The 19152-nt window shown below is 30.6% G+C and overlaps 1 protein-coding gene, 1 long non-coding RNA gene and 1 other non-coding gene across 3 annotated transcripts; all 3 read left to right on the forward strand.

The window, feature by feature from the left end:
• The first annotated feature begins 8091 nt into the window (after positions 1–8091).
• On the forward strand, positions 8092–11734 carry LOC100819443 (serine carboxypeptidase-like 45-like). The gene is given in 10 exon segments (NM_001255917.2): positions 8092–8368; positions 8762–8866; positions 8957–9052; positions 9214–9306; positions 9650–9720; positions 9815–10168; positions 10513–10625; positions 11057–11155; positions 11287–11404; positions 11518–11734. Coding segments are annotated over 10 exon segments (1446 nt in total). The 5' UTR covers positions 8092–8118; the 3' UTR covers positions 11665–11734.
• A 2389-nt stretch (positions 11735–14123) lies between these two features.
• Positions 14124–14351, forward strand: LOC113001321 (small nucleolar RNA U3). The gene has a single exon (XR_003266640.1). It is a non-coding gene; the product is annotated as a small nucleolar RNA U3 (small nucleolar RNA).
• A 727-nt stretch (positions 14352–15078) lies between these two features.
• LOC100792306 (uncharacterized) lies at positions 15079–17674 on the forward strand. The gene is made up of 3 exons (XR_413590.4): positions 15079–15385; positions 15532–15602; positions 17241–17674. It is a non-coding gene; the product is annotated as an uncharacterized lncRNA (long non-coding RNA).
• The last annotated feature ends 1478 nt before the right edge of the window (positions 17675–19152 follow it).

The raw sequence follows: 19152 nt of genomic DNA on the forward strand, positions 1-19152 counted from the left end.
AAAATGGTATTAAATCAAAAACATTTCATGGAATAAATAATTTAAAGAACGTGTATATATATATATATGTGTATATATATATATATATATATATATATATATAATGGGTAAGGATATCATATATTTCAATAAAAACTATAAGTAAGTCAATTAAATAATATTCACATTCTAACTAAACCTAAAAATATCATATATAAAATACAAATAATATCATACAAACCTAATAAATCTAAACCAAATAATAATAACATAATAACTAAAATTAACCTAAAAATCATTTTATCACAAATAATAACATACAAATTTTAAAAATGTTAACAAAATCATATTAATAAATCCAATACAACTAACCTACAAATCATAATATACCAACTCAAATTTGTAACATAACTAACCTAACATATATCTATATATATAACGTGCAAATCATAAGAACCTAACTTAAATCATAATATACCACTATAATTAAAGAAAATAATATATATCAATTTAACTATAACTAACCTAACATATATCTAAATATATATAACATAACTAATAATATATTATTTTTAAAACCTAACTTAAATAATATTGACATTGACCTATCAACTAGAGTTATAAACTTAAGAATCACTTACCAAGTAGAGAGAAGTCACGTAATATGAAGACGAGAAGACGAGACAAACCACGTATAAGGAGTCAAACAAATCACAGCCCTACAATCATTAACAAAAAAATTACTATTCATATATATATATATATATATATATATATATATATATATATATATCCATAATAAATATTTATCATTCAAAAATACTTACCAAAAGCAAAAGACAACAACAAAATAACAAGAACGCACTGAGAAACTTATGAAGAACAATAGCACAGCAATGGAAGCAAAGCAATGGAAGCAAAGGCACGAAGGAAGCGTAGCTGGTGCACTCTCGGACTAAGCTTTTATAATGGAAGAAGCAATATTTAGGAGCAACCCGCCAGCCATGTTGGCGATCCATGGGCAAGGCAAATCGCCAATGGTAATGGCGATTTGGCCTTGACTAACGCGCTCTGCACTGCACTGCCATGGCAGGCTAGACTGGTGCACCCTCAGCTGTTGGAACTCGCCAGTTTGACTGACGGTTCCCAATGGCTTCTGCATATCGCCATTCCAGCTAGCGATTTAGGGTCATATCGCCACTGGTTGTGGCGGGTTGCTCACTGACACCAAACTCGCCATTGACAATGGCGGTTTGGGTCTTGCATGCACGTAAAAAACTGCCCCATGCTGCAAATATTTTAGAAACGACCCCATCTGAAGAAATAGTTTCTAAACTACCCCAGATGGGGAAATTTGCCTCAAAAAACTGGTGAACGGGTCCAGTGACGGATTCAAATAAATCACCAAACTGACTTGAAAAAGAAATCGGTCAAAGAATTAGAAAACCAGTCAAAAATTGACAAGCAAATGGCTTATTGTGGGTCAATGAAAAGTACTTAATATAAAATTATTTTGACGTTTTTTTCTTAAAAAAATGAAAACCAACCTAAAATATTTATCATTTTCTTTTTTTTTATTCTAAATGAATCTTCTCATTATTTTTTGATTAACATAAACCAAACAACTAACTTGAAGAAAAACCAGTCAACGAATTGAAAAATTGGGTCAATAAAAATTGACAAAAAAACTGATTTATGATGGGTCAATGAAAAATACTTGATATAATGTCATTTAATTTTGACCTTTTTCCTTTTAAAAAATAAAAATTAACATAAAATATTTATCACATTCTTTTTTTATTCTAAATGAAACTTGCTATTATTTTGATTAACAATACTTTTATTATTTTTCCTTAATTTCAAAGGTTTAATCTTTTTAATTTATTTTTATTTAATCACATCTTAGTACTCTTGATTATTATTACTCTTGATGGACAGGCACATCTCATGGCTTATGGTTATGACTTTTAATGAACAGTTACATCACGTCTTTGTGAATAGACTCATAATTTTATGAACATGAACATGTTGGGGATTATTTTAATATCAAAGTCAATGTTACTTTCGATCAGTTTTCCTTTCAAAATTCAATGGTCTTGCCCAGCCAAGAAATTTTGGAAAACGGTCCCTTGTACATGCAAGTGTACTTCCCACACCCAAAATCATTCCTAATCGATGCCTGACGTACGTGCATGGTAACATATGCCAAATCCGTTGTTCAAAATCGTCATCCTGGCTTTCATTATGAAAGTGATGCCTCGTTTTGTATTTTTACTTTGCTTTTGAATATTAGTATTTACAAGTTATATGATGAGAGCAACGATGACATCTATAACATGATCTTGATGGAGTCCGTGACCGTGAGAGAAGTTGAAACGGTTCCACTTCTTGCATCAAGCACGGCCATTGAATCTCTCGAGAAAGTCAAGTTAGAAGATGATGCTGGGATAAAAAAAAAGAAGAAGAAAAAGTGCAGTATTTGTTTACATGAGTTTAAAGATAACGTGGAGGTCTCATCAATGTCATTTAATCATGTGTATCACCAAGAATGCATCATTACATGACTAAAAATAAATCATGTATGTGTCCTATACATATGTCCCAAACCCATTCCATTAGCTATTGTTATTCAGATTCAATGCCTTTATATTTTAAAATCCAATTATATTACTTTTAAGATGTTATAATAGTTTCTTTATTAACTTATCAAATCGATCGGAACAAGTAGATCAATAAAATATATATAAAAAATTCAAATATTTATTTATGCCATTCTTTTTGCTGTTTTGCACATATATAATCTACTACTTAATAATGACACAATATATTAATTTTTCTTTTTATTTTATTTTGATTAGATTTCCTTTCGATTTATATAGAATTTTTTCATTAGAGAGGAGATCAATAGTTGGCCCCTATCTTGTGCTACGGACATGTCTATCTATTGAATAAGATATTATACCAATAAATACACACAATGATTTCGAGCGGTTTAGTTCGATTTAGGGAAATCGAACTATTTGATAAGTTATATATATGGACAATAGAATTATATAGTTTTTTTTTTAATTATTCTTGTTTAGTTTAGTTTAAGATTCTGCTTAGTAAAACCAATAGGTTTAATTGTATTTTTAATTCTTATAATTTATCAAATAGGTGATTGTTTCAATTACTTGTCATATAAAATCTCACATTTTAAAAATTAATTCAATTCGATCCAACATTTAATTTACCATCATCTTAACGACGTTAGGTGACATGAATTTCATTTAAACTTTAAGTTAGGGTTTAAACTCACTATTTTCTGCCTTAAGACACTTAATTCTGTTTCTTTGTTTTTCTTATTCATAAAAAACCAAAATATACATATATTTACTATTTTATATTACTAAAAAAAATAGTTTATACAATATAATAAAACCAAATAAACGATGATTTATACTTTTAACATTATATATATTAAACAATCCTTTCACTCGTGCAATGCATGGGGCTTGTTTCATTTTGAGTGTAAATTATAATAGATATATAGTTAAATTAAAATTTATATTTAATAGACATAAATAATATGACAAAAAATAAAACACATATAAGTATCTTTTGAGAAGAATGTATAGTAAACAAATAAATTATAAAAGAATTAATGTTCAATAAGTTTTGACCAAAGATATATATATATATATTCATGAAATGAAGTGGATAACATTGTATTTGACGAAAGATATATATGCATGAAATGAAGTTGCATACATTAATTATATGATTAATACAAAATTGATGCTTTAGGTTCCAAAAAATAAATTATAATAAGTATAAGAAATATATAAAAATTGTTAACGTACATTTATTGGACATAAAACTAAAGTACAAATAATACAATTGATTAAACATGTTATAGAATATATAAAAACAATGGACCCTAAATAAGTTAAGAAATATTACATTACAACAACAAATTTAAAATATGTGTAAATATTTTATTAATACTATCATATTTTAAAAATAAAATATTTAAATATTAATGTTACAAAATATTACGTCACAATAACATATTTCAAATATAGGTATAAATATTTTTATTAATACTATTTAAATAATTGCAAAGTCATGGTCAAATTTTTTTTTGAAAGATTAAATACAATTTTTAAAGACTTCTTAATTAATTAAATTAATTCATTAGCATTAAACAATTTAATATTAAAAATAGAATTTATTAATTACAATAAATAAGACTTTCATATGACTAGTCATTAAACAATAAAATGCATATTACACATCCCATTCAACAACAAAAAAATGAATATTACAAATCCAATTTGAGAAACACATTAAATAATTGTTGAAAATAAAATATATCAATTAATAATGAATAATTTTTAAATGAATCCTTAAATTATAACATTTAGACTTCGATAAAATATTGGTAAAGTATTTTATTTTATTTTAAACAATAAATATTATTTTTTATGTGATATCATTATTTAAAAATTAAAAATTATAACTATAATAATGAATTCCCATATTCAAAATTTTTAATTGTAATAACATTATTTTATTTTGATTTTAATTATTTTTAGAATACAAAATAAAATTGTTGAAAATAAATTACTCGTTTTATTTTATTTTTGTATATGAAATATTATTTTTAAAATAAAATACGTAAGTAGCACAAATGAAGTGATCATTTATATCTATATTATATATTATACATTTATAACTCATTTGAAGAAAAGTTTTGTCAAGTGTCTTCCAAGTACTCTTACTAGTTAATTTTCATTTTTCTTGTGCGTATTTGTACATGTAATATAAATAAAAGATTTGAATTTAAATACTTAATATTTGAATTATAACTTAAGGGGGCGTTTGTTTTAGGATAATTTTTTTTAGTCCCAGGAATATTTTTTTTTTCTGGAAATATAACATGAAAATGTTATTTCATGTATTATTAAAAAATGTGTTTTTATTAATTATTAAAATTGGTTGAAATTATTTTTATATTCCCATGAATGATTAAAACATATGTTTAGTTAAGTTATTTTTTTCTAGAAATATATATCATATTATAATTACTAAAATAACTTTTTTATGAAAATTCTTGTTACACCCCTTGTTTCCTCTTCATGTGTTTCACGGTTACGATAATTGAAAGAGAAGCAAAAATTACCTATTAAAAAATGAGCATTGGAAGAAAAGGAAAAATTATTGTAAAATGTAGGTTAAAAAGTCATTTTTCGTCTATGAATGTATAGAGCGCTAACGAATTCGTCTTCAAAATATGAATTCAATTTTTAGTCATTGAAAGTGAAAAAAAGTGCGACAAATTCATTTATCCATTAACTTCTGAACGTTACCGTTAATGAAAGAGCTTACGTGACACATTCATGGACGAATTTGTCAAAGTTCTATACATTCAGGGACAAAAATGATTATTTATCCAAAATATAATTTAATCTTCATCTTCTTCCCTTTTTTAATCGTTGCAAGCATAACATTACAATAAACACTTAAAAATTAGGAAAACAAGCATAAGTTAGAACAAACATAATAATAAGCATAATATTGATTAATAAACATAATTTGTCTATTGCTCTGAGATTTTTAATGTGATAAAATCAAGTTGAGTCTCATTTTTTTTGTAAGGATTAATTTAATGGTTGTGCATTTTTGTTTGAATATCATATTTTGGATAAGGTACTGTCACATTAGAAGTTTCAGAACAATAAACAAATTATGTTTATTATTATGTTTGTTCTAACTTATGTTTGTTTTCCTTTTTTTTAAGTGTTTATTGTAATGTTATGTTTACAATGATAAAAAAAGGGGAAGAAGATGAAAATTAAATTAAAGTCATCACTAGATATGTCACATAAGCTCTTTCATTAACGATAATAGACACAAGTTAACGAATGAATATATTTGTCGTACTTTCTTCACTTTCGGGACTAAAATTTGAATTTTCATTTTTTGAGAACAAATTTGTCAGCGCTTTACACATTTAAGGATGAAAATAATTATTTATCCTAAAATGTAAGAATAAATCGAACAATAAATCAAATTACAAAAAAAATTAATTGGGCAATAATGAAATTTGCGGGATGTGTGTGTTTGGATTTTTACTCATGAAAAAGTATTCATGTCCCATGGGAATAATTTTTCTCTGTCTCCTCTTAGGACTAAATATTGGTAGAATGTGGGATTATATTTTATCTAGGAATAAAATATACCCATGATTAATTTTTTTATGACCTCATAACAAACGTGAGATAATTTTTTTGGATCATGTATTTCTGAAAATGCTAAAATATATTTTTCGTCCCTATAAATATTGAAAAGTTCGCAATCTGTCCTTGCAAAAAATTTGGTATGTTTTTAGTCCTCATAAAATTGAAATATGTTATTTTTTGGCCCAAAGCTAGACTTGGACGAATCTAAACCAAAGTGTTTGATGCGTGTCCACTAGAAATTGGACAGGTAGAGCTATGTCACCAATCTGCACTCAAACATCACCCCTTCATCATTCGTGACCAACCATTGTAACTCTGACAACCGTGAGACCAACAACCACCCTACCCATCTCCTCTACGTTGCACCGCTACCTGCACCACCTCCTCCACCACGCATGACTACTCGCACGAGTCATCCTTTTGGTGGCACAGAGGGTGGCTTGTGCGCACTGTGATGGTGTTGACTGGTGTAGGTAGTGGCGTGCAGTGGAGGAGGTGGTGCACGTGGTGGCATGATGTGTGGTGGCTGTTATGGGTTTGGGAGAAAGGGGTATTTTACAACAAAAAAAAATCCTACAATTTTATTTCTTTTTACTATAATTTTTGGCGATTTTTAACCATCGGAAATTGCATTTTATAATTTAAGTTTTGAAAAATATCACATAGGATTAGATTTGTTCAAATCTAGCCTCAAATAAAAAAAAATAACACATTTTAATTTTATGAGGACGAAAAACATATAAAATTTTTTGGAGGAACGAATTCTAAAATTTTCGATATTTATAAGGACGAAAACAATATTTTAAAAAACTTAATAATTGCTAACTATTCCTAATAATTGTTTATGTAAAAACTATAGAAAAAACTCCTGACTTAATAAATATTTGAATTGAATACTTTCTTATGTAAAAACTTGAATACTTAATCTTTGAATTACCACTTAAAAATAAAAATTAAACTCTCATAAATACCCGTAAGAAATATTGACTACCCATAATAATTAATTTTCTATTATAAATGAAATATTTGAATGTAAGTATATATCCTCTTAAATATATCACTTTAAAACAAACCATCGTAGACATCCGTGATAAATATTGACTATTCTTAATAATTTTTTTTATTTTCCATGCATATTTATTACGGGTAATATAAACGAAATATTTAAATTTAATTCTTTAATATTTAAACATAAAGAGTTTTTTTAGTATTAACCAAAAAAATTTAGCTCATTTGACTTAATAACATACATAAATTATTGTAAATCTTTTGTTAATAAAATTTTAAATTTTATTTTAAATTCTTAATATTTCTTTAATTTTGATCCCTAATAATTTTTTTTTACTTTTGCCCCTAAATTTTTTAGATAATATTTTGAAACCATAAAATAAAATTACTTAAATAACACTTTAGAAATTAAAAATAAAATACAAAATTTATAGAGAACAAAAAATAAAATTAAAAAATTTATTAAGATAGAAAATATATTTAAGTGAAAATAAAAAACCAAAGTGAGAATTACACTAAACATAAAAAGACGTGTTTGCCCTTTTTATAAAGAAAACATTACACACACATACTCAATAATCTATAGATACCAATTGACTTAAGACGACCTCCTTAGACTTCTTTTTTCTTGTGATGACAATTCACAAAACACCAAAGTTAATCAAACAACGTTCTATGATGGTTGTGGGATGCCGACACCATTAACAAACGGGAAGTGCGGTTTAGGACCTCCATGATCAACAAGAACATGCTAGAGCTACTCAGCTAGTTACTATTTTTTTTATCTGTAAGAATTGAAGACAAATTATCTCTTACATGCTCAATAGACTAAGCTAGCTAGTATAAGAAAAGGCCCTCTCTGCCCTACTCCTTTTTCACTACACTTTCTCACCCACTACACTACACTATGTTTCCCCAGCCATGGATCTTCTTGATAGCTACCATCATTGCAATTTCACTGTTCATGTCCTCACTGGTTGAGTCATTTCCAGTAGCTGATAAGGTCAAATCCTTGCCTGAACAGTCACCTGTTTCCTTCCAACAATTTGCTGGCTTTGTACCCGTTGATGACAAGAACCAGAGAGCTCTTTTTTACTACTTTGTTGAAGCAGAAACCAACCCTGCTTCAAAGCCTCTAGTTCTCTGGCTCAATGGAGGTAAATCCATATCTCTTGTTACTTCCAACTTTGTCTACCAAACACCTTAATTTCTTTGTGCTTTGTCCATGCTATTAATTAATTTATTATCTATCGAGTCTTACATTGACTAGAAATAGTCTCTGATATGATTTTATAAAACTTGGGTGGTCATTACACATAAAATTAATTTTGTAGAGATGGGTTTAGCTTAAAATCTAAAATTTAATCCATGTCATATTTTTTTACACTAGGTTAGTAATGAGGCTTTGGATTTGACACTTTCCAAAGTGTAAAAACAGAAATAATGTAAGGAAAACATTTCTCTTTTACTATTAGCATGTTAGAGATGTGAAAAAGAGAGTTATTTATGTGTCATTTTTTCAAGTCTCAATTGCCTTGTTGCCTTTGCAGGGCCTGGTTGTACATCTGTAGGAGTTGGAGCCTTCACAGAACATGGTCCTTTTGTTACAAATCAAGGAGAAGCTATTGAGAAAAATCAGTATAGTTGGAACAAAGGTGCTACAAATTTCAAAAAACCTTTATTTCTTTGCCACAAACTAAACTAAGATCAGCCCTTGAGCTTCTTTGAGTCCTTTCTTTTTGCAGAGGCAAACATTTTGTACCTAGAGTCACCAGCAGGCGTTGGATTCTCTTACTCTCTCAATTTGTCATTTTATAAAACACTGAACGATGAAATCACAGGTTGGTTCACATTCTTATCCCTATGCAAAACACTTAATCAATTTGTTCTTATCTTTATTTTCTGTTTTGATTTACTTTTGTGTTCATTCAGATTTTGTTAGATTCCCTTCAGAAGTTGAATAAAAAAAATTAACATTTCGTGTGTCAATTGGTTTTTCTAGCCCGAGACAGTCTGGTTTTCCTGCGGCGCTGGTTTGCCAAGTTCCCAGAATACAAGAATAGAGATTTTTATATAACGGGAGAGAGTTATGGAGGTAAAGACACAATAATTTATTTACCTTCATATAAAATCTACTCCCTCCTTCTTATTATAATTATTTTTATATGTTGTTTTACACAGATAAACAAACCAATAAATAAATGACAAAATATAATAATGTTATAAAATAAATTTTATTATCATTAATTCATTTTTTAAGCACATATTATTAATATCATAAGAGATATAATTAAAAAAAATAATTAATATTACATTAAAAAATTAAAATAATAATTATTTTAAAATATTTTTTTTTGTTGTTATACGATAATTATAATTGAACCGAGGAGTATAGCTTACTAGTACCAATCGACTGACATTGTTGGTTTTGGTGTCAGGTCACTATGTACCTCAACTTGCTGAACTCATAATTAAGAGTAAAGTGAATTTCAACCTAAAGGGCATAGCAGTGAGTAAAATATTTTCACTTTTTTTTTTCTTTTTTTCTGTTGCTTACTTCATGCTGTTGCATTTTCTAAGTTAACTTTGCATTTGCATTGCAGATAGGAAACCCTCTTCTGGATTTCGACACTGATATGAATGCAGTCGATGAATATTACTGGTCTCATGGAATAATAAGTGATTATGCATACAAAATCAGGACCTCTCTATGTAACTCGTCTAGAGTATTAAGAGAATACTTCAGTGGCCAAATTTCCAAAGATTGTCTTGTTGCAGCTCAAAAAGTCTCAGAAGAATATTCTTTTACAAATTTCATCGACCCATATTACGTTGTTGGGGAGAAATGTCTTTCTTACAATGTTTCTCAGGCAGGTTTTCTTAGGGAGACGCTAAATTCAGGGATGTTTCAGTTTAGGAACTCTCATTATGTGCTTCAAACAGAAGAACCTGACCAGGTGAGATTTCTATAAAACTATAGTATTTTGATTCATTCTTTATTTAAATTATTTCATTCTCTGTTCCTACATTTAAAGAAAATGGTATCTTTTTTTTGTCTCTAAAAAATTCCTTAATAGGGATTAAAAGTACAGCATTTTTATTTTTATAATTCTAAAGGACTAAGAAAAAGATAAAATAAATAGGGACAAACCAAAAACCACAAATTTTCATGTGGTGAAAATGTATTTAAGCCATGTATATGTCAAATATGCTTTTAGCTTTAAAATGTTCATATTTTATTCTGATTGAATCTGGGTAGTGCTGTTAATCGGAATTTTGCATTTCAATTTGGATGGTGCAGCAAGTTGATGAGTGTAATTTGAAATATTCAGAGATGTACTTGAACAGGAAAGATGTGCAGAAGGCTCTCCATGCCCGGCTGGAGGGAACCACCAAATATCGTTTGTGCAGCAAGTAAATAAAACTACTGTTTAAGACTCTCATTATTTCATTATGTTTTAAATTTTATTTTAAAATTAATTGGACACAAATGAATAATGTATTGTAGTTAAGATTGAATTGTTTGAATATTATTTAAATTTAATTGTTGATGAAAATAATTATCGATTATATTTTACTTATTTTTTGGTTTAATTTTTTTTTTCCGGTTAAATTTTTTTTACTCTCAACTAATTAGAGATAACTTTAAATATCACTTTTCAAATAATTATTACATAATTATTGTACATGACAATCAATAATAAAATAATGTACAATGTAAAAACGTTTTACTATGCAGACCATATTAATTAAATTCTTTTATAATTGGAGACAGACACTGTGAGATAATGGACATGAGGAATCATATATGGTCCTGCTCTTGCTGACACTTCTTCCAATTTCAGGATTGTACAAACAAATTATGACCCATTGAACAGAGAGATACCAACAATTAATGTTGTCGGCTTCCTTGTAAAATCAGGTCTTCGAGTCATCGTATACAGGTGATAATATATAAATTTGATCCCTTAATAAAGCAAGTTCTACTTTATTGATTAATCCATAATTCACATATATGAGGTAATTGATCACAAAAGGTGTTGCCTGTGATAATTCATTTGAATGAAATCTATAGTGGGGATCAAGACTCTGTGATTCCATTCATGGGCACGAGAAGATTGGTTGATAGACTAGCAAAGACACTAGGACTTAAAACAACCCTGCCTTACAGTGCCTGGTTTGTGGACAAGCAGGTCAATATATTCATTCTCTTACTTTAGAACATTGTTTACTGGGTTTGACATAGCGATAAAATCATTTTGCTAACTCCTTTTCTTTGCACATTTGCTTTATTTTTTACACGTAGGTTGGAGGATGGACAAAAGTTTATGGCAATCACCTCACGTACACCACAATAAGAGGAGCTTCACATGGCACTCCAGCTACTCAACCAAAGAGATCTTTTGTTTTGTTTAATGCGTTTCTTCAAGGGAAACCACTCCCTAAAGCATGAAAAATTTAATGCTTAGTTAATAAATGTCATTGCCATATAAGAAGAAGTAAAATATTGATCTATTATCTGTTATTTGAAGAAGAAGAAAATGCTAACGCACTTCCTAACACGAGAAATTATTACATGATTTGGGATCAGAAGGATCCTGGCTAAGTTTCAAGTCAAACATCAATTTGAGAAAAAAGAAGTTAATAAACATGTTACATGGAAATTGGTAAAACTTACATTGTTCCCGACCATAAAATAATTACATGGAAATTGAGAGAAAAAAAGATTTTTTTTATTATATATATATATATATATAATATTTATATTTATATAAAATAAACATTTTCGGAAACACTATATTGAGATTTTACTTTTTATTTTTATTTTTCAAATTTCAGTCTATGGGCATGTCTTTCGACTTACCAAAGACCAATCTCTGTGGGCCTAAAAAATTTAGGCCCAATCATGTGAGTCCAAAATAAATTCCTAGTGAGCACTAAACAGAGCATGGCTAACAAACTGAAGAAGAATGACATATTATAAGAGTAGAAGTCCATGAATGGATTATGGGCGGAAATTGTGATAAATGAAGAAAAAGTTCAGCAAAAAGATTTGATGAATAGTGTTATCTATGCTTACAACTTTTGTATAATGAGCAATTTTTGAATCTGTATTGACTATGTAATGTTAGGAATAAGAAGCTCCCATATGGATATGAATATGATGACTTTAAAATGGTTCGCACCTGCTATAGAGACATGATGAATTGCTATTGCTACTACCGCTAAAAGAAATGCACCTTACAAAATATTTAGAATGGCAATTGCAAAATCTTGTCAAACATAAAAAGCTACAATCAGCCCCCAGTCATAAACTCTACATAAGAAGCTCTCTTGCACTTCATGCTTGCATGATATAATTCATTACTCAAACAGAAGGTTATTCAATACAAGACTAATTCCACCACTAAAATGCATTAACCTCCATCAAATTGTTTATTTCCGTGTCTCCTTGATATATACCATATATTCATCAATTTGCAGTGACAAATCAATCAGATCTTACCGAAGGAGTGTTTGAAACAATTAATCTTGATTTATGCCTGTCGCCAAAATGTTAAAAAGGTTAACCCCATTAGATTAAAATGATTCATTGGACGGATCTCGGTAATGCTAGTTATCTTATGACTTATAATTCCCTGACCAATAGTTAAAACAATAGTTCTTTTTAGCTTTTGATGTATTAATTGCTTACTTATCCTCATTAAAAAACATCAAAACAGAACACAGAATGTCCTCCTACATTGATATGGATATCAATATGTAGTTGATCCTTTTGAGAGCATATCAATGATAGTGCTGCTATTATCATGTGATTACAAAGAGGTGATGCAAATCTTGGCATGGTGCACCAGGCATTTTCCTTCTGCTCTCTTGAAGATTGTTCCTTCGATTATAAGCTACTCCTGAATATCATCTATATGGCCTATGGCCCATTCCAAAGAACATCTTGATACTAGAAATGTCTGTGCATCAATATGCACACACTTGAGAACCATTGTAATAAAAGCATGAGATATCCGAAACCAAGAGAACCATTAAAGCATGGTGGGCAGATATCTCTGCAGTGTGTATACTAATTGTGTGAGTCTGTTTCAAAATTAATACTAGTACACAAATCCTAAGAGGGATATTGAATCGAAGGTTTAGAATCATCAACAACTTCACAAGTGAGATAACTAATTATTTTTGTGGTTGTGGACCCGGATAACTGAATTTTCCAGTACTGAATCTTAAATCTCAAGCACAAATTTGATGTAGTCAAATTCACCAACTTATTCCCAGATAATGGGATAATAATCTTTATCTTTTCCACAAGCAGGTGAAGATGAGTAAAAAAGAAAGTTTGAAGGAGGTGAATCACCTCATTCGGCAAAATCCCATCAAAAGATAATAAAAGTAATAACAATAAACAGATTCAATTAATCAGGCAAGCTAACATTCCAGTAGAAGCCTTACCTAATGACATTGCCAACAAGATATAACAAGAAGCCTAATATTTCAAAAGGCCTTTTGGTCCTTAAAAACTAAGGAATGCATCTCCAGAAAGAAGTACAATCATAATAGTTGCTAAGAATGCAGCAAAATTGATAAATTAATCGAGAAACCACACCACAAATCACACATGGCCATTAGAGAAAAAGAAAGGTTTCAGGAAAATAAAAGAAAAGAAAAAGTCAATTACTGCTTAGCTACCTCTCTATATTCCCATGTGCCCCTTGCTTGAAATTGGAACCACTACCAGGCAACAGAGTTGTTCCCTTTCAAGCAATAAGAGTTAGAAATATTTTTATATCAACCGAAGTGGCAAAAAGTCAGAAACCATGACATACGTTTACTTTGTTAGTCCCACATTGGATAGTTTTAGTAAAACACAGGTCATTATATAGCTAAACGCTAACATCTATGGTCACGACCTTACTTGAACAGGATCTGTTCTATAGGCTTGTACCTCTGTATCCTTGAGTTCTAAGGAGACAGGAACCTACGTCTGGTGGATGAATCATGACCGTGTGATCAGAGCGTGATTAACGGCCCGGGTGAGTTTCTCTTTGGAGTAGTCTCATCTTTGGCTGTAGAGGATCGTTCTTAGGACACTTCCATGTGCCTGGGAATGGTCATACGGTTGTCTGACAGACCTAAATTTTTTTTCCCCACCATTCTACAATTTGTGCACATTTGCATGGAAGCTAGTTTGTGTTTAAGGAAGGGTCTCTTCCCTTCCCCAAAGATAAGTTTAATATATTTTTGGGTAAATAAATATGTTGGAAAAAAAAACTCAATACTCTTTTTTATTTGGCTTTTGAGTAAAATTGTTAAACATTTAACTTTCTTTCCGGTTAAGACACTAATGCAACGGAACACTCTTAGTTTTATTATTATTTTATATTCATCATTGGAGTCAAATTGAGTTATCAAGAATTTTACAACTTACATGCACATGGTTTAATGGACTGAAATTGATTAGACTATTGCAATCACTTTTAATCATCATTATTATTATCATTATCACTGTAATTAATATTATGACTCTTGTCATCATCCTAACTAGTGAGATGTATGGTGATACATCCTCTATATATATATATATATATATTAATTGATATTTATTTTGATGTTCTTTGTTTTAGCAAGCAAATGGCAAAAGTGAAATTATTGACAATTGAAAACTTCTTTAGACTCGTAAAATTTATTGAATTATGTATTTTTAATTTTGAAGCAATTTTCATTAAAAGCGATAATTAATCTTAAACTTTGAGTATACACAAGATATATATTTTCCTATTAACACAATTTATTTTATACCTAAGGACTAACCAAAATCTGAACCTTAAATCCACTGCTAGCACTTATGTGTTAATCATTGTTGGTTACTTAGATTTTATTTTATGTTTAAGTCTTTTGTGTTATTTCTTTTTCCTCTTTTTCTATCCACTATTTTTGCTTGATATTGAAAATCATGATTTTTAATTTTTCTTTTAAATTTGAAGCATCATGAATACCGGACGGGTAAAAATGCTAACAACAATTATGGATTTTCTCTAACTGACAGTTAGTGGATAATCCCTACTCAAATCGATCCTAGCCATTGTCATTCGTACTGTGCTTATGTATCAACTACAGATACGGATATTCCTTGCCAGCTTTCCCCAATCGTAATCGATCTGCTCTAGGTATGCTCTTGTTTTTATTATTATTATTTATTTATTTCTGTTCTGCAATGTTAAATCTTATATTTTCACTTTTCACATCTGATTTTTCCATTCAAGTGGCTTTTGATTGTTTCACCTTAACCGGTTTCTCTCTTTGCTCTCCGAAGTTTGAGATTTTTGCCGTTCGATCGTTGTAGTGGGCGTTGCTAGGAGAGAGAACTAGAGTGAAGCATACAAGGTAAGTTCTCCATTCTTCTTCTTTTATTATTTTCTACCCTAAAATATTACAAATTTTGAATTCACCAATATCTTTTGTTGTTAGGCCATGCTCTAGGGATTACTTTACGTTTGATTGATAACCATTATTAGGTTTTAGTGATATTTGAGTGGTGTTGATTTCACAAATATATGAATCAGTATATTGAGAATGGTGAGGGGACTTGAAGATGGCTAGGGATTTTGTATTATAATAGTAACTAAATCATTTGTATAATCTGTCAGTTTTGATTTTGTTGAGCGCAGTGATATGTTCTATTGAGCACATCAGAATAAGATGAAAATTAGTTAATGAGAAATGATCTACTCTTGAAATTAAGCAAACTTCTCTGGGCCCAAGTGCCCTTATGTTAGAATTCAGAATTGATTTCTCTTTGACATTCAGCTTTTGGCCCTTAGGGTATTTCGATGCATGCTTCACACCAGCATGTGTGTGCATCAACTCTGAAGCAACAAAGTTGCTTCTGCACATTTTACATTATTTGGCACGAAATCATGGATTGGTGATGCAAATCCAAACACACTATTTTAGAAGACTATTTATCTTATCACATGTAACTCTTGTCTTCTGGCTGAACTTTTGTTTATAATTTATAATGAAATACAATAACCTAGGAAATTCTTTTTAGTTTTTACCACACAGTGGCAAAAGATTCATGTATACCATTTGAGACTGTCAAGCTTCAATGATATTTCTTTAGGGCCAGTGATGCCAATACTTGTTCTAGTTTTTTTTTTGGCCCCTACTATGCTGTATGGGGATTCAAACAGGGAAACAGGTTCATGTGGCCAATACTAGTACTCATTAACTTCATAAAATTGTGAAAACAAAAAACAACTGTATGAGGAAGAAATTGGTTGGGTTGCTGATCAGTAAAAAGGTTTCAGAAGTTACTTTTTCTCTAAGGATCTTTGTATGTACTTGAGTTTTAATGGTATTATAGATAAGTAATTTGAAACTTGAAAATGATTCTGGCAGATTCTCTAAAAGGAACTTTAAAATAGCGAGAAAGTTTATAGATTACAACATGAAAGAGAAGTAGAAAATCAACCTCAAGACTAGTCTAAAGTGACAGACTCTGTTATCTAGGTTGAAGAAAACTTAAATAAATGTACTAGGGATGGGATAATGGGATTTTTTATGTGATCAAATCATTTATTTGAAGCAATTTAACACACTTGAGCTTAGCTTAGATTTTGCTACTGTTACTTTAGATGTCAAGTCATTTTGCATGGCCTGCGGAGTTAACAAATTACCTTGGCTTAGAATTAAGGCAATAATGGAGTGTAATTTTTGACATTTTTTCTGATGATCATTACTATTCAGAGTTTGTGTGTATGCGTGTATTGTTAAAGTTCAAATTATGTGGGTTCTAATTTCTCTCCTTATTTTCATGGTTATTCTCAAATTTTATAATCTAAGTAGAGAATTTTATAAAAGAAGTATTCCCATGCCCATACAAGAACTTTTGTAAAGAAAGAAACCTTATTTTTTTTATCCAAGCAATTTTTTTACAGAGGTAGGTAATTCATTTTTCAAACATTTGATCCCAACACACTTTGATTTTATTATATCTGAATCTGTGTGACCTGTGTTCAGGTGTTTTCGTCTTTGTGATACTAGTGAATTGCGCATACTCTGCCCAGTTCTCAGTTTCAAGCATGGATCCGGAGGCTGCACGAACTGCTCGAGAATCTCTAGACCTAGCATTCCATATGTCCAATATTCTTGATACGGGTCTAAGAAAAGGGAAACCCTCATTGTTGTCATCATCTCTTGCGTCGGCTTCTTCTTCTTTGCCATAATAAATGGATTTTTTTATTAGATGCCATTCTGTCCATGCTTGCTTAAGTTCTCTAATCCATCTTTTTTGTCTGTTCTTGATGTTGTTCTTTGAATTGCTTTGCTTGTTCTTTTGTATGAGCTTCATTTGATGTACAGTGGCATTGTTTTAGTACAAAAATTGATGTGTTGCAATTAGGACCTCCTATTTGAAGGCTTATCTTTGAGAGTAAATTTTCAGTTAGCGTAAAGAGCCGAGTTCCATCTTGCACAGCTCTAACACATTCATGTTTATCTTCATTTTCCATTACATGGCTCATCTCATTTCTTTTTTAACTATTAACGGGGCTAAAAGCCCGGAAAAAGGAAACTAAACAGCAATTACACGGGGAAAGTAAATTCCTCTAGCATCATCAAAAATCAGATCCTTCAGAAATGAAGGATAATGCTCGAAAATCACAAGTTTACACCCATCAGAACTAGCATAATCAGTCAGCTTGTATGCACAAAAATTCCCCTCCCTGTAAATTTGATTAATACTAATGTTGCCAAAAGACCCCAACAACCTGTGAATAGCAAGGATCAATCTCTTTCCCGAAACACACCCAAGCTTGTTTCCTTTAATGGCAGTAGGCACTGCTTTTGAATCAACCTGCAAGGCAATATTCTGTCTGATGAGCTAAATTAAGACCAACCCATACTCCCCAAAGCTCAGCCATAAACACAAAGGCTCTCCCAATGCACTTGGCAAAACCACCTTTCCATTGACCATCACAATCTCTGATTAACCTCCACAACCTGCAATACCCCGGTGCCCTTTCACTGCCCCATCGGTATTCAGAGCATACCAACCTTCCTGCGAAGCTATCCAATTAACAGAAATTTTGTGACTTATCCTTTAACCAACAACAATGTTCTCCTAGTGGATGATAGTGAACTCCTCCCACCTCTCTCGAATATAGATCCACGGTCTAAAGGGTTTAACAAAATTTGGATCAAGGATCTGCTTATTCCTCCAAGTCCAAAGGTAATAGCAGATGGTAGCCCACAATTCAGCCCAAGGCCGATAATGGCTCTGACCCATATTACCACCAAACGTATTTGAATTGATCCAATCCACCAAGCTCATCCCAAAGAAAGAGTGCTGCTAGGTGCACCCAGCATTATTGCTGGTGCACCCGACACTAACCACAAAAAGACAGAAATACTCCTTACGGATCAAGTTGATCCGTAAGTTAATTTTTAAGACTTATGGATCAACTTGATCCGTAAGGAGAGAAATTAGCAGGGACAGTTTTGTTATTTTCAAAAAATGCTGGATGCACCTAGTAACACTTCCAAAGAAATCACTTTTGTCCATTGCGAGAGGGCAATCTCTATGGACATGCACAATGGACTCTATAGAAACATTACAATGATAGCAAGCAGGATCCTTGTTACTCCATTTTGGTACATGGAGAATCCAAATTCTTTTCCTAACGTCATCAGCTTCAGCAGTGTGATGATAAGCAATTAGCTTGTAAGCAATTGCAACGGAAAATTCTCCCATCTTGTGGCCTGGCTAAATTCTGGTATCATCCTCTTCACGAATAGAAGGAGGCAAAACAAAATTTATACGTTGAACAATCTCTTGGGGAAGGACCATACCGAACAAATTTTAATTCTAATCCCCTTCACCATCAACAAGGTCAGCAACACAAAAATTCTGCATATGAAAAGGGAGGTTAGG

This window comes from Glycine max, chromosome 3, assembly GCF_000004515.6.
Source record: "Glycine max cultivar Williams 82 chromosome 3, Glycine_max_v4.0, whole genome shotgun sequence".
Taxonomy (NCBI): domain Eukaryota; kingdom Viridiplantae; phylum Streptophyta; class Magnoliopsida; order Fabales; family Fabaceae; genus Glycine; species Glycine max.